The sequence below is a fragment of the Stegodyphus dumicola genome, chromosome X2 (genome assembly GCF_044657685.1).
Source record: "Stegodyphus dumicola isolate Sdum_Otavi_A_Nest chromosome X2, ASM4465768v1".
NCBI lineage: Eukaryota > Metazoa > Arthropoda > Arachnida > Araneae > Eresidae > Stegodyphus > Stegodyphus dumicola.
This window is the reverse complement of record NC_140781.1, coordinates 158,088,396-158,103,054: the sequence shown is the minus strand read 5'-3', so window position 1 is coordinate 158,103,054 and position 14,659 is coordinate 158,088,396. Positions and strand designations below refer to the sequence as shown.

At 38.0% G+C, this 14,659-nt stretch overlaps 1 protein-coding gene across 1 annotated transcript in view; it reads left to right on the top strand.

The window, feature by feature from the left end:
• The window catches only part of LOC118184243 (TBC1 domain family member 1-like), a 335,166-nt gene that overhangs the window by 94,509 nt on the left and 225,998 nt on the right, over positions 1-14,659 (top strand). The window contains exons 2-4 of the mRNA XM_085809767.1: positions 3,264-3,422; positions 8,306-8,584; positions 8,729-9,277. Coding sequence (XP_085665893.1) covers positions 3,264-3,422; positions 8,306-8,584; positions 8,729-9,277 — 987 coding nt within the window. The remainder of the gene's footprint in view (positions 1-3,263; positions 3,423-8,305; positions 8,585-8,728; positions 9,278-14,659) is intronic.

Sequence of the window (14,659 nt, the reverse complement as noted above, 5' to 3'; positions counted from 1 at the left end):
CAAGAGTTCTGGTAAAGAATTTGTAGTATTCAATAAATTCTAATAGTAAGTAGTTTTTGTTTGCGATAGGATGCCCACATTTGAATATATTTTTTAATTTATCATTTCTGATTCGTCCATTATTTCGCTTAAATGATGATTTCATAGCTACTGTAGTTACACTTTTAGCTATTCACTTACCTGTTCTTTTTAATATATTTCTGTATATTTATTTATACATTTTAAATAGATCGTACATACTTTGTAATAGGTGTTCATGTTTTTTAGTGCAATTCTTGTGAGCCTTTATTGCTGTTCATGTAAAATGTCTTGTATTTGTTTCTTGCGTAGATTAACTGTTGACTAGGTTATATCTGCTATGTAGCTTTCAAAAGATGAGAGATTATAAATTATACTTTATCATTCGGCAGGAATAAGCTTTGTGCTATTATGAGCAATAATTCTACTTAACGTTCTTCTACAACGTAACTGAACAGTTTTTCGTAACGATGCAAATGTATAATGCGAAACATTGTGCATTGAAATTATGTTTAGCAAAGAAACGTATGGGAATTATTGGGCATCAGTAAAATAAAACTCGGAGGGGTGCTCTCAATTTTTTTGTATAACAATGAGAAGTGCGTCTCAAAAGATATGGTAACTGGCCTATATTTCATTGAAAAACTTGAATCCCGTACTAAATGTATTTAAGTCAACTGAAAAAGGAGGAAAATCTACTGCAGTTTCTTTTCCTAAAGCATTCTTATATAGGTTATAAGGTATTTCTCCCGCCGTCCTAGCGTGCCTTCGTGGTGTAGTGGTTCTGCACGCTGGGCCGGTATTCCAGAGGTCCGCGGTTCGATTCCCGGCGAAGGCAGTTGCTATTTTTTATCTTTCCTGCTTCCAAAAAAATACCTAATGTCTCTACAGTGGCGTCCGAACTAAAAGGGTTATTGGATGATGTTTCTCCGCACCCAGTTTTGGCGATTGGGTCCCTTGTCAACCCTAATCGTCCTTTAAAAGGGGGAGTATATAAGGTATTTCTTCCACCTTCTTGGCGGGCTTTCGTGGTGTAGTGATTCCGCACGCTGGGCCGGTATTCTAGAGGTCCGTGGTTCGATTCCCGGCGAATGCGATTGCTCATTTTTCATCTCTCCGGCCTCCAAAAGAGTCCTAATGTCTCTACAGTGGCGCCCGAACTAAAAAGGTGTTGGATGAGGTTTCTTCACACCCAGGATTTGGCGATTGAGTCCCCTCAAAACCCCAGTCGCCCTTTAAAAGGGGGAGTATATAAGGTATTTCTCCCGCCTTTCTAGCCTGCCTTCGTGGTGGTGTGGTTCTGTACGCTAGGCCGGTATCTAGAGGTCCGTGGTTCGATTCCCGGCGAAGGCGGTTGCTAATTTTTTATCTCTCCGGCCTCCAAAAAGTACCGAATGTCTCTACAAGGTGACATAGCAATGCTTGCAGAAACATTAGACATAAAATATAATAATGTCTTATAAACAAAGCTCTGTCTTCCCAGGCAAAGAAAGTTGTTTATTATATGACGCAAAAGCCTATCCTCCCAATGGAAATATGCTACTGCCTTTTCTTAACAAGTGCATTTGAGACGACGCCTGTTTTTAGGCGTTATATGTAAATCTTGTACATCTTAGTTTTCATTCCTATTATTTGAAAATTTGCATTTAACCTTCGATTATATTTACTTATCACCGGAATCGTATCGTAGGAGAAAAGGTAAAACGGCCATGTTTCTTTTGTCTAATCTACGTAACCGAGCATAAGCCGGTAACTTAGAATTAAAAATTTTAAGCCTTTCACGTCTGAAAGTTTCACAAAAGTTTTGTAACAAACTTTTATGCTTTCGCCAAAGTCTGTTACTGCTCATGTACGGCGAGCTTCTTGTTAATAATTTCTTTAAAAGTCTTCACTCGAATGTAAAGAGAACTGGAAACTAATGAGTTCCCTTTTGAAATTTTTTTTTAAATCCCATAAATGATGTATCTTCTATTCCTTTTACTATAAAAATTCTGTTTATTAAAAAGCATATTTTAACTGATTTTCGTTATTCGTTTATTATTATTAGATAATCTTATTTTTAATAAAAGTTCCTTTTTATTAAAAATAAGATTGGAATTTTAATATGTAGGAAAGTTAGTTAAACCAACCATGTCAAAGAATGCAGTCATTGAATAATCGAAAGTACTGTTAATGTGTTTTCTTACTTATGGTTTTTTTCACATTAATTTCTTACAGATTTATGTTTTATTATCTGTATATTTATATAATACAGAAACAAAAACAGCAGCCGAAAATCATACTTGCCAAAATTTAAAAAGAGCTGAATAAATGCACATAATTTTCTAGTTTTTACATTCAAAAGAATTTGAGTTGCAAAGATATTCTTGTTCATCACTTGGAAAGATAATTTCTTTTAACAAACAAGCCATGATACTCACGAAATCGCTATTGTTGTTTAAAATTACCATATTACATAGATTTGTTTTGAAAATGCAAATGATTTGGCTTTTATAATCATATTTTGCAATTTCCATTAAATAAATAACTCGGGGATGACTGCGAATGCTTCCTGAACGGTTAAGATTTATGGATGGGTATAGAACAACCAAATTTCGTTATTGCTGTGATTCGCTTGTAGAATGACTTTGTCCATCAGAAGCTTGTACACATATAGCTGCTGATGCATTTTTTTGTAATTCAAATGTTGTAGTAAAAACTATTCCTTCCCAACATTGCGAACTGATTCTTTCACAAATTCCACATACTAGCTAAACTGCAATGTTTGAGTGCTCAGAAAGCGAGCATGAAGTCATTTGGTAAAAATGTATAAACAATGCATCTTGGACTGTGGTGATGCCGTCTAAATAGGTATAGATATGTTGCAAGATCCACCTTTCTTTGCAAAAATTTCTTAGATTAACTTGGCCGGTCGCAGACTTTTGCCAAGATACTATGTAAAATTACGTAGTCTGTTAACAGTGTGTAAACACAACGCTAGGTGTATACTTTTGAGGCGATTAATGGATCGTAAATATCTATAGTATGTCAACTAAAGCTTGAATATTTGTACTGTAATTATCAGTCTAATAGACCTTCATTATAACAGAGAATGTGGCAATTTTTTTCCCATTTCTAGCATTGCTGTTAAGGCTATACAGAGTAGTGTATTTATTTTCTGTCATTTGTGTAAGAATATAATTCTTTATGTTGTCTTAATTACATTAATGCGTCTTTTTGATACACAGAACATCTATCTCTTTTAGGTGCTTGAGTTGTTTACAACAATAAGGGAAGTAACGAAGGAGATGTTCAATCAGCAAACTGTAGCACAACCAACTCTAAAAACTGCGAGTGGAACCACATTGGATTCAGTCATTAGCAGTTGTCAACAATACGAAGTTCTTTATCTAGGTAGGATAAAGGTAAGGAAGAAGGTCATTTGTTACCGAAATAAAATCTATTCTGACGTAATTTTTCTTTGTTTCATAACTGAAAGCAGTTAAGTTTTCGTTCTAATCCGTTTTTAAGATTATTTTTATCGAAAAGGTTTTATTGTGTTAGAATTGAGCCATTATGCAGAAGATAAAAATTGTATTTATATATTTGAATTCAAATTTTACATAATATTCGGTTTTTGTCTTCTTAGAGTCATAATTTATGTACCGTATATTTTGATTTATGATGTACAACTTTGTATGCCATTTAAAGTATAAAATTCGTTGCTTGACATCAGAATGCGAAGGTAATGAAATCTTCTGGATAAGCAGAATTCATACTTATTTAAGAAAGAACGCGTAATTAGAATTCACAAAGGAATTCATACATGCAATGGTAAAGTAGTGTAGAGACATTAGGTTATTTGGAAGCAGGAGAGATGAAAAATGAGCAGTGCCCTCGCCGGGGCTCGAGCCACGGACCTCTCGAATACTCGCCGAGCGTGCTAAGCACTACACCACGAAAGCATGTTACGAAGGCGGGCGAAATACCTTGTATGCTTCCCGCTTTTAAATGCGACTGGGGATTAGGGGACCCAATTGCCAAATCCTGGTGGTGGAGAATCATTATCCACCACCTTTGTTTTTAGTTCGGGCGCCACTGCAGATACATTAGGTTATTTCGAAGCAGGAGAGATGAAAAATGAGCAATGCCCTCACCGGGACTCGAACCACGAACCTCTCGAATACGCGCCGTGCGTGCTGACCACTACACCACGAAGGAATGCTAAAAAGGCGGAAGAAATGCCTTATAGTAGTAGTGGAGAATAAAGTGAAGAATTGTAACGTACCGTGTCCCGAAACAAGTGAAGAGGTTCAACGGAAAAATTGGCAAAAATAAGGTAAAATTTTTTTAAAAAAATCTGTTGTACTTCCGTTGCAGCTGTGTCCAACTTTATCGAACCCCTCTCTTCTTTGTGCTAATTCTTACTCTACTAATTTAATAAGTTAACTCTATGTCAAGACTATCGCGAAATAGACTTGAAAAAATAGTGATACGATGTTTGTGAATGCTGTTGAATGTTTTTTCTGATAATACGCGAGTTATATTCTGAAAATTTTATATGTTGCTGCAATCACCTGCATTTATTTTATCATCCACTTCCATAACTCCTAGTGAGATTTAACCCGTGTCCCCCTCCAGAACTCTGTCTCAATTACTTAAATTAGAACTATATGTTTGAAAAACCCCATGTGTGCCATCTTAATTCGATACAAAATTGCACGATATCATAATTCCCGATGGAATGATAGCAATGTAAGCAAACACATTTCTCATTGAACTTCAGCCAAAATGGATGTTAACTGCAGCAAGAAGAGCAGTTATTCAATTTTAAAATTCTGCTACCATGGCAATGCATGGGAGCACATGACTAACTTTGTAGCACAGTGTTTGGCTCCAAGTAACATTGAATGTGATCCTAATCTCTGATCCATGTATCTTAGGTCTAGTTCCAAACAATCTGTTCTTCCTTTGTTTTCTAATCCGAAGTAAAATTTAGAGGAAGATGCTTCTCCGATTCTTGAAGTATACAGAGGCTATTTTAATTAGACTTCACGAAAATGGTCTACAGCAGATGTTTGAATACTGGAAGAAGAGGTAAAATGAAAATCGTTCCTGACCCCATCCTACAAAAGTCTCATTCGTAGTTGAAATACCAGTCTATTAGTGCTATAAACTAAAAGTTCTCAAATCTTCTAAAACAAGAGGCTGGAGTGAGTATATCAAAATTTCAAAAGGATACTCTCTTCAGCCTTCTAAGGATTTGAATGATAAAGATACAAATTTCTATGATTAATTTTCTTTAGTTTTTAACTATAAAATTCTAAATTATAATTTTTGTCATTGTCAGTTCTGAAACAGGCGTTACACCAACCCCCTGACGACGATGCAACGAGGGAAGTAAATAACTTTTCCCTCATTCTTTAACTGATTTCATTTACTATTTTTGATACACCCTGTTTTTGCACCTTATCTTGCAGTTTGAGTTTCTCGACTTTGATTCTAATGGTTTGTCGCTTATAGAATGTGGAATAACTTTAAAAGTTTTATGATAATTTTATTTTGCTTTATTGCCACCAGTTGTTGCAGCTATCAGTGCATAATTAGATTAGGTTTTGAACAGCTGTTTACTTTGTATTTAACCATTTATATAATCATATATGTATATCATTTAATCATATATATATATATTGTCATCATATATGTATATCATTTAATCATATATATATATATGTATTGTTATCATATATGTATATCATTTAATCATTTATATTATATATACAGGGTGATTCTAAATTGCGTTTACAAATTTAGAGGAGTGATAGTACCCATCCAGACGAGCAATAATTAACATAGAACATAGGGTCGCATTCCACACGGAGAGGCAGAAAAGAGAAATTTCAGACTTCCAACCTGAAGTTACAACAATGTTGGGAAAGCAAATGAACGAGACCAAAAGTTGCGCAATCAGGCTTATTTTTTAGTGAAAAACTTTACAGAAAGTGCTCAAAATGCCGATCACGTGTGTCGTTGTACATAAACACCCCCTGCACTGGAACTTCCAGTACAGCCCCTGCACTGGAAGGACTTAGCCTCCCTTTCAAGGTTTCAGAACTGCAACTTCAGGACCAATCTGAGAGGGCGCCACCCCTCCCGATCGCTGCAGAGGGAAAACTTCCCTCGATAATTTAAATCATCGGAGAAAAGACCGACGGGCGTCCATCACTAAGAGATCCACAGGGCCGATCTGAACTCCGACTCAGCACATGTTAGACTAAGACTTCAAAGAGAAATTCCTACGAGCGGGGGCACCACTCCCTCTCGCGATACTAGGAACAAGGAACGAAATTTAAATTTCAAGATCATACGTCTCTCCACACCGACCGAGAGGAGCCAATTTTTCTCAGACGGGCCAACACCATCCACCAGGTAATATCTCCACCACCAAGGATACGGACAAGGCAGTATCAGTACGATCCCTGCAAAGCCTGAACCTACCATCGAAAAAAAGATGTTTCTAATCTGTGTGAAGACTGATTATTTGCTCTGCAGGCTGGAGCTGTCTAGACACAGGTCTAACCAGTGATCTGGAAGAAACCCGGGTCTCCTCCCATAAATGGTCGGTTCCGGAAATTCCGCCCAGCCGGACCACAGAGGTGGTTGTCCAGCATGGTTAGCCTATGCCAGCCAGCCTATTTCTAGCCTTTGCCGGCATAGTTTCCAGCGGGTACCACGTGGAGGCCGATACTGAACTGAAGAAGACGTGGCGAACCACCTCCTTTCAGCACCCGCACCCTCAGATCAAACCCCGGGTCTCCTACCGTCAGCAGTCGATTCCATAAATTTGTCCTCAGGTGCGGGTACTGCCCGCCCTTGTCGTTGTACAACTGACATCGGAAGAACGGCTGGAGCACCCTTCTGGTGTCGTGTTAATTTTGTCCGCGGCAACGGCGATTCTCGCTCTGAGATCTTCATATGAGTCCACAGGCGTCTTGTACACGAAAGATTTCATCTGCCCCAGAAGAAAAAGTCCAGCCACGTCGGATCCATCATGCGGGATATGGGGCATTCAAAAGGTTACGGACCGTGACGGAAAAATGTGCTGGGACTCTCGTGCATAAACCACATGTATTTCTGAATGGGGAGCGTAACAGCCTGCAATAAACTGGAAAGTACTTGTTCGAAGATACGGTATGTTGCGCCGGTCAAACGGTCTGGCATGATGTAAGGGCCTGCCAGGTAATTACCTAAGATACCTGTTCTAATACTTGAAGCGATGATGTGTCTTTTTCAAGGACACCGTTTGCTCTGATTGGCTTTCTCCGGTACCAACTAAGAGCAGAATACTGCTTCTTCTCAGTGCAAATTTGCATACGGTTAATTCTTGATATTCTTAAGAGATAGATAGTCTTCTTGTCCTTCCTTGATGCAACTCTACTTTCCTCTTTTCTGCCTCTCAGAGTGGAATGCGACCCTCTGTTCTGAGGTAATTATTGCTCGTCTGGATGGGTATTATCACCCCTCTTAAATTGTAAAAGCATTTAGAATCAACCTGTATATATTGTATCCCCCCGGGGGATGACTCAGACGAATGCTTGGGAAGTACTGGTTAGGATCTGTACCTAGGCAGTCTCAACCACGGGGGTATATAGTTTGACTTCACAGGACTAGAGCCCGAGTATTGTACTCAGGTTGGTTCAGGCTTGGCAGGGACCGTACTGGTACTGTCGTGTCTGTTCCTTCGGCTGTGGTGGAGCTGCATGGTACATTTGTCGACTGAGTTCCCGGGGGTTTGACCCCATTCAGTTCTCGTGGCGGGGACTGACAAAACGGACAGAGCACCTTTCTACAATGTGGTTTTGCCGATGGAGTGGTGCCCGGAGGCAAGGTGACAGCGTATCAAACTAGCAACGTATCGTTCTGCCCAATGCTTAGTAAAAGCCGGACGGGGACTGCGGTAGTTTCGCCTGCGAGAACGAGGTCCCACGGGCGTTGGATATTTCAAACTCTGGATGGGTCCCGTATAATGAGGACCTGGGATGGAGGTCCTTCGCTTGGTGTGTCTGTGTCTGTATATATTGTATATACAAGTACAATAGAAGATAAAATTTTTAAATTTTGAGAAATGGAAATCTAGAATGAGAAATGAATGTTTACCTTTTTTAATATGTCTAATTTTCCATTGCTGGAATTTTTTTTCTACTTTTGCTTATCGAATTTCCAATGTATTAACGCCCTGCAGTTTGAGATGTAATTAATGTTTTAGTTAAATTCTTTTTCGTTTTAATTTAATTTATTTATTTTCTAGGTTAGTGGAAAGAGGGCCCCTCCGAGCTTCATTGACGATGCCGTTGAAAAATTCAGGTTATATGAACTTGAAAAGGCACGAAATCAACAGAACTCTGGCAGACGCCGACATGGAAGTGGTGCTAGCATATCTAGTCTTCCTCATAATTTAGATCTGGTTGAAAGGCCATGTGAAAATGGACTGAAAAAACATTCTGGCAGCCGTGAAAATTTAAGTAGTAGCATTGGAGTGAGTTCTTGTGAGAGTATCAGCTGTAAAACTTCTGATACTTGTAGCCGTGTAAGTAATTCAACTGTTTGACAAATTAAAAAGAAATTCATTTAAACGTTTTGCTTTTCTTTTGTTCATAAACATAAAATATGAAAGATTAAATTTATAATAAATTATTGCTGTTTGAAGAAAAGTTTTTTTTTTCTTTTCCAGATTTGCTGTGATAGTTGTAATGAACCTCAACTCCAATCGCCGTTAAGTCCTTTGTACAGTTCTGAAGAGTTAGACAAATTTCCCAAACCTGATCGTTCACTTGTAACTCATAGTCAAAGTATGGACATTGCTGCTGCAGCGAAAATGACTGCAGATATGAAAAGCTCTGATGCAAAGTGCAATTTAATGCCTCCGTCCTCTCTTATTACCCATACGCAGAGCTTAGATGCTCCAGGTTGTGCTGATATCGTTCGTGACCTGAGAGACATTGACCCGTCAGTAATGTTACGGGATAGGGTGCGATCTTGTAGTGGAGACATACCTAGAACAAAACAAACGTCTCTTCCTACATTTGGTCACCGACTAGGAAGTGGAGATTCTGACATGCGGCGACCCCGTGCTTACACAAGTCCTAGTCCTTCCAGTAACCGCCAGTGCAATAGGACCATGCTATTTTTGATTGGTCGTTTAGAAATATGTCTTATAGGAATGGACAAAAAACAGATGCTATTGAGCAAAACCTTCAACGACATCGCTCACTGTTCACAAGTATGCTTTTATTTTTTATTTACATTATTAGAAAATGCTGTTATTATTATTGTTGTTTTAGCGTTTATGTTGCTTCGAAAATCTTGCTTTTCTGTATTAATGCAAATAATACAACTTTAGATATCGCAAAGATCATGCCTTTTACAAGGTTATTCAGAAACCTCCCATGCTGTTGAGAAATTTTGACTTTATCGTGTTTGCCGCTGTGCCTTAACTGTATTAAATGAATTCGCAATTCGGTTGTTTAAGAATAACAAGTGATCAATCTAGTGATGAACATGTAAGACTACGTACTATACGAATTTCTTGGAGAAAAAATAACAAAATAGCCAACTTTAACACAGTTTATTCGAAAGCATTAAATATGAGGAAATAACGGGAATGACTTTAGAGATTTTGAAATGGCGATTTCGTTGTACAAGATTTCCCAAGATTCAGACGACCGTAACACATTGACAATTAGCATCTTCACGCTATAGTTGAGGATATCCACAAGAAACATGGTATAAAATCGCAAAAACATCAGCTTATAGAAAATAATTTTTCTGTCACTTTTTTTTTGCTATGGTAATGGTAAACAAGTCTGAGAAATGAGCTCTTATCGGAAAACAGAAATTGCAGTGATTTTAGCATTCTTCAAATTACCTTTTCTTGGCTAGGATAATTACGCACTGTGTGAAGTCTAATATTCATTGGTAAAATTTTTCTTTTGAATCTTGTGGGCTGAAGTGTTCATTATGAGTTATATTATACACTGACTACTAATAAGTATTTGGACACCTGTGATAAAAAAGAAAAACTAACTTTATTCAAAATCAATAGTTGGTAGAGCCTCCACGAGAGGTAATTACTGCGTGGACCCTCCGGGGCATACTTTCCACAAGTCTTTGTATGACAGCTAGTGGTATTTTCTTCCACTCGGCTTGGAGAAGACATAGAAGTTCCTTCATCGATTTTGCACGGGTAGTACACCCCTGAATTCGGCGATGCAACTCGTCCCAGAGGTTTTCGATGGGGTTCAGGTCTGGACTCTGGGCAATCCAGTCCATTCGATGAACTCCATTGACACCATACCAAGCCTTGGTTAACGTCGAAACATGACAACTGGCATTGTCGTCCTGAAAGTAACAAAGGTCCAACCGTAAAACTGCCACAACGTAGGAAGCAAATTGCCATCCAAAATAGTGCAGTAGGCATCGGAGTTGAGCGTACCATGAATGGGGACCAAGGGTCCCAGCCCATACCAGGAGAAACACCCCCAGACCATAATTCCACCTCCGCCGAACTTGACTGTTGGCACAATGCATTCTGGCAGGAGACGTTCTCCAGGTAGACGCCAGACCCAGACCCTGACATCCGAACGGTAAAGGGTGAACCTTGATTCGTCACTCCAAAGAACCCGTTTCCACTGATCTATGGTCCAATTTCGATGTGCTTTACACCACATTAATCGAGCAGCACGGTTGGACTTTGTGATCAAAGGCTTATGGGCAGCAGCACGACCATGAAAACCAAGCAGATGTGCTTCCTTACGGATGGTATTCATTGAAACAATACTTCCGGATGCCTGTTGAAACTCCTCGCGGATGAGGGCCATCGGTTGGGTGCGGTTCTTTCAAATTTCTCTGGACAGCACTCGTCGGTCTCTATCTCCCAGTTTCGTTGGTCTGCCGACTCGGGGCACATTCCGACAATCACCGCTCACCTTCCACTTCTTAATCACATAGGCCACTGTCGATTTTGGGTACTTCAGATCCCTAGATATGTCCCTTAAGGATCGGCCACATACCCGATAATTATAACTTTCTCGAAATCAGAGAGCTCCGAACTGCGAGGCATCTTCCATGCGACTAAAGCCGATGTCATTGCCATAAAGCCAATGCTGTTTCCTACACGATATATACCGGCGGAGTCCGTGACGTACCTTAGGACCGCAGATATCGTCATTTGCATACGTGTCCAAATACTTATTGGTAGTCAGTGTAGTTCATTATGAGGTTCTCTTGTTATGATGAAACACTAATTCTTGAAGCCTATTGTATTTAATTAATTCCTCTATTTGCAAGAACTTAAATAAGTTTGTTTATAATAGGCAATAGGCAAAGTTAACTCTTGGTTATCTTAAGTTATAGCTGCATGGTAACCCCAACGCATTCTTTCCGAAGCATGTAATAAAATTTTGAGGAATTCGGTTGTGTGTGCTCTCCTGTTATACGTTATAATCAACTTAGCTTCTTCTTATATCCGTTAAGCCCACCAGCGGCCGAGCGGTAAAGTCGCTGAACACTGGTAGTTCGGTCTGAGGTTCGAATCCCGCGAACGGGCTGGCTGCATGGGTGTTTTCGTGGTTTTCCCCATGTGTAACGTGTATACGAGCCAGTTTCCCTTAGAAAGTCCTCCACGAAAGGCATCCCTCCCCTTTGGCAGATACCCCTAGTATGCTTTGCCGTAATTAAATACATCACACCACCTTATATCCGTTAAAAAAAGTCAATGTAACATTTCTTAGATGACGAAGAATTCAAAACATTTGATGAGATGTGGAAGTACTCAAACCATTTCATGATATACAATGTAATAGTATTGACGAGTATGTGGAAGCTTGAGTTTTTCAAAATTGGTATCTGCAGAGTGCCGAATTAACCGGTAGACAAATAAGACGAATGTCTTGAGCCCATAAGTTGTGAGGCCCAGCGCAGAACAAGAGGAGAAAATTAATAATTAATTAATTAATAAGTAAATAAAAATAATATAATTTAAAAATATTTTTAAATCTTAAATAGCATTTGCAGATAATTGCATTAGATAATAAAAATAAATGCTACCATAATTGATCAAGCACTAAATCGTGTTCGGTGCTACATACCAGTAGTCGTACCTAGGCTAATCGATAGTATGCATGAACTGTGTGATAACTCCTAATTGTGCATATTAGATATTTATGTTCATGATTCATTGTCTGTCCTTTTGCAATTACAATTTCCACTGTAAAAAATAAACTGACAATTTATTTAAATTTTGCAAAAACAACATTTACGAAGCCCGACAGATATATAACAGTTCGTGAGAAATAACAGCATTGTATTTTCTGTTCCTAATTTCGAAACATTGTTAAAAATTGATTTAACTATGCCTGTAACTCAACAGGAGAGAGATTTGTCTTTGAAAACCAGTTTAAAAATATTTTAAAAAAATCAATAGGACAGGAAATGCTAGGGTCTTTAACAGCGCTTGCTACATAAAAAGAAAATTTTGGACAACTAGCTTATAAAAACTCAACTTCATGAAATGAAAGTCTGAAAAAAAAAAGTTTAAAATTGTTTAAAGACTGACTGATGATTATTTGTATTTTTCATTATGCAAGAAACCGTTTTACTTTGCAATTACTATTGTACTAATATTTTATTATTAATAAAAATTGTACTAGTTCCCTATTATTTTAGTAGTTCTTTATTACTAGTAAAACATTTTTAGCGCCATTATTTAAGATTTCATTAAAAGCAACATGTATAAATGAAGGCCCGATGAAAATTTCTTCTATGGTCCGCTAGAGGCATAATCTGGCATTGTATCAAGAACCTGCTTTTCAGATGCCAAAGTGTTATAAATAATAATTAATAAACTTTGAATGATCTGTTTGTGCTGTTACGTCAAGGTTCGTCTAATAGAAACTGTATAACTTTTGGAATGAGCTTATAAACTTTAAAAGAAAAAATATGTTCAGAAATTGAAAGTCATAAGTTGCTTTTTGTATGTTGAGTCTGTTATGAAAAATCATATACGATATGCCTTCATGGAGCACTTTCGCTGGGAAATTGACTGGTGTTTCTACTACGCATGGAAAAAAAAAACGAAAATGCCCATGCAGCTTGTCCATTCGTCAGAGTTCTAAGCTGGGTCGAACTACTTGTTTGACAGTCATAGGATATAAATTAATTGAATTAACGATCGCTTAGTAAGGAAATGTTTGAAGTAATGCCGATTCTTGAAACATATGTTGAGGAGTTTTCTCATTACTGGCTTGTAGTGCCTTGCAAATACACCGTATCTGCTAGTGTGCGTTGCTGTAAAGCTAGAAGCCACGAGAGATATGGAAAACGTTCAAGGGGAAGAAAGGCCTTTATTAAAGTATGGGTCATACTTGAGTAACTTTCAATTAGCTCAAGAGTTTTGCAGAGAAATATTGAAATTTTCCTCTGTTAGATAGTGAGATTAGCATTTAAGTGGAAGTTAACACACTATTCAGGGCTTAATTTCTAAAATTAGAAGTGCCGGAGCCCTATGGAAGACTATGAGGAACGAAAGAAAAAAATAAACAAAATAGGTAAAATTTAAAATAATTCAATTTAAATGAGGAGAAATGTACATAGAAATCTATTTAGTTAGTTTGCATCTCGAGGAGCTTAAATAATTAAATTTAAATTAGGAGAAATGTAAACAGAAAATCTAATAAATAATTTTGCTGCGTTATTTTTCTTGCAGCTCACCAAGGGAAAAAAGATAAAACGATTAAAATTCCACTAAAAAGAATCATGAGAATTCTAGACACAGTATTTAGGATATGAAAAGAAATTTTAAAGAAAAAGTGTAGCTTTGAAAATAAAAAGGTTAGAGTTCAAGACTTTCTGATCGCGCTGCCCTGTCTATATAATTCTAGCCGTCAAGGAGAAATTTTCTCTGAATACGATTCGGTAACTACGTGAGGAATAAACATAAGACTTCTCTGTACAAGTGGCAGCAGTGGCGCTCCGCGTTTGGTTATATCATTCAGAAAGTCTACAGGAGTTCTGCAATAGGAAGTCATTAGCGTGGAACGTGCAAGACCAGGGTATCACTTTTAGTACTTTGAGGAACACAAAGTTTGTCCGCTGTCATAAATTCATTGCACATCCTGGAGAATAAGCCTTTCACATATGATTGGGGGCTTTTCTTTCCTTAAAAGTGTCAACCTCTGCTCAAGGTCTGAATGCGAAGGAAAGACAGGCGTGCATTCAGAAGTTAAAATTGATTTTTAAGTCATGTTTGCTATTAAAACAAAATTTATCTACTAAAATTGTGGTTCACTTACATAAAAGAAGTAAGAAAGAAGAAGCCTTTTATTTAGGGCTCAGGCTGAAATTATAATTTAGCTCGAAAACAGAAGTACCGGATCTATTTAAGCTCTGACGTTATTGTCAAGAATAAATACTCTGGTATGAACCTGATCTGGGCCAGATTAAGATCTTTTAAAAGCCCTAGGTACGTAAAAGATTTCGGTGCCCCTGCATATGTTTACGCCAGTTTTTCTTCATTCCTTCTCTCTTTTGGTTTTGTTTAGCTACACCATGCATTCCACGGTAAAAACCGCTGGGCAATGCGAAAATTTTTGGTGCCACTTTTCCA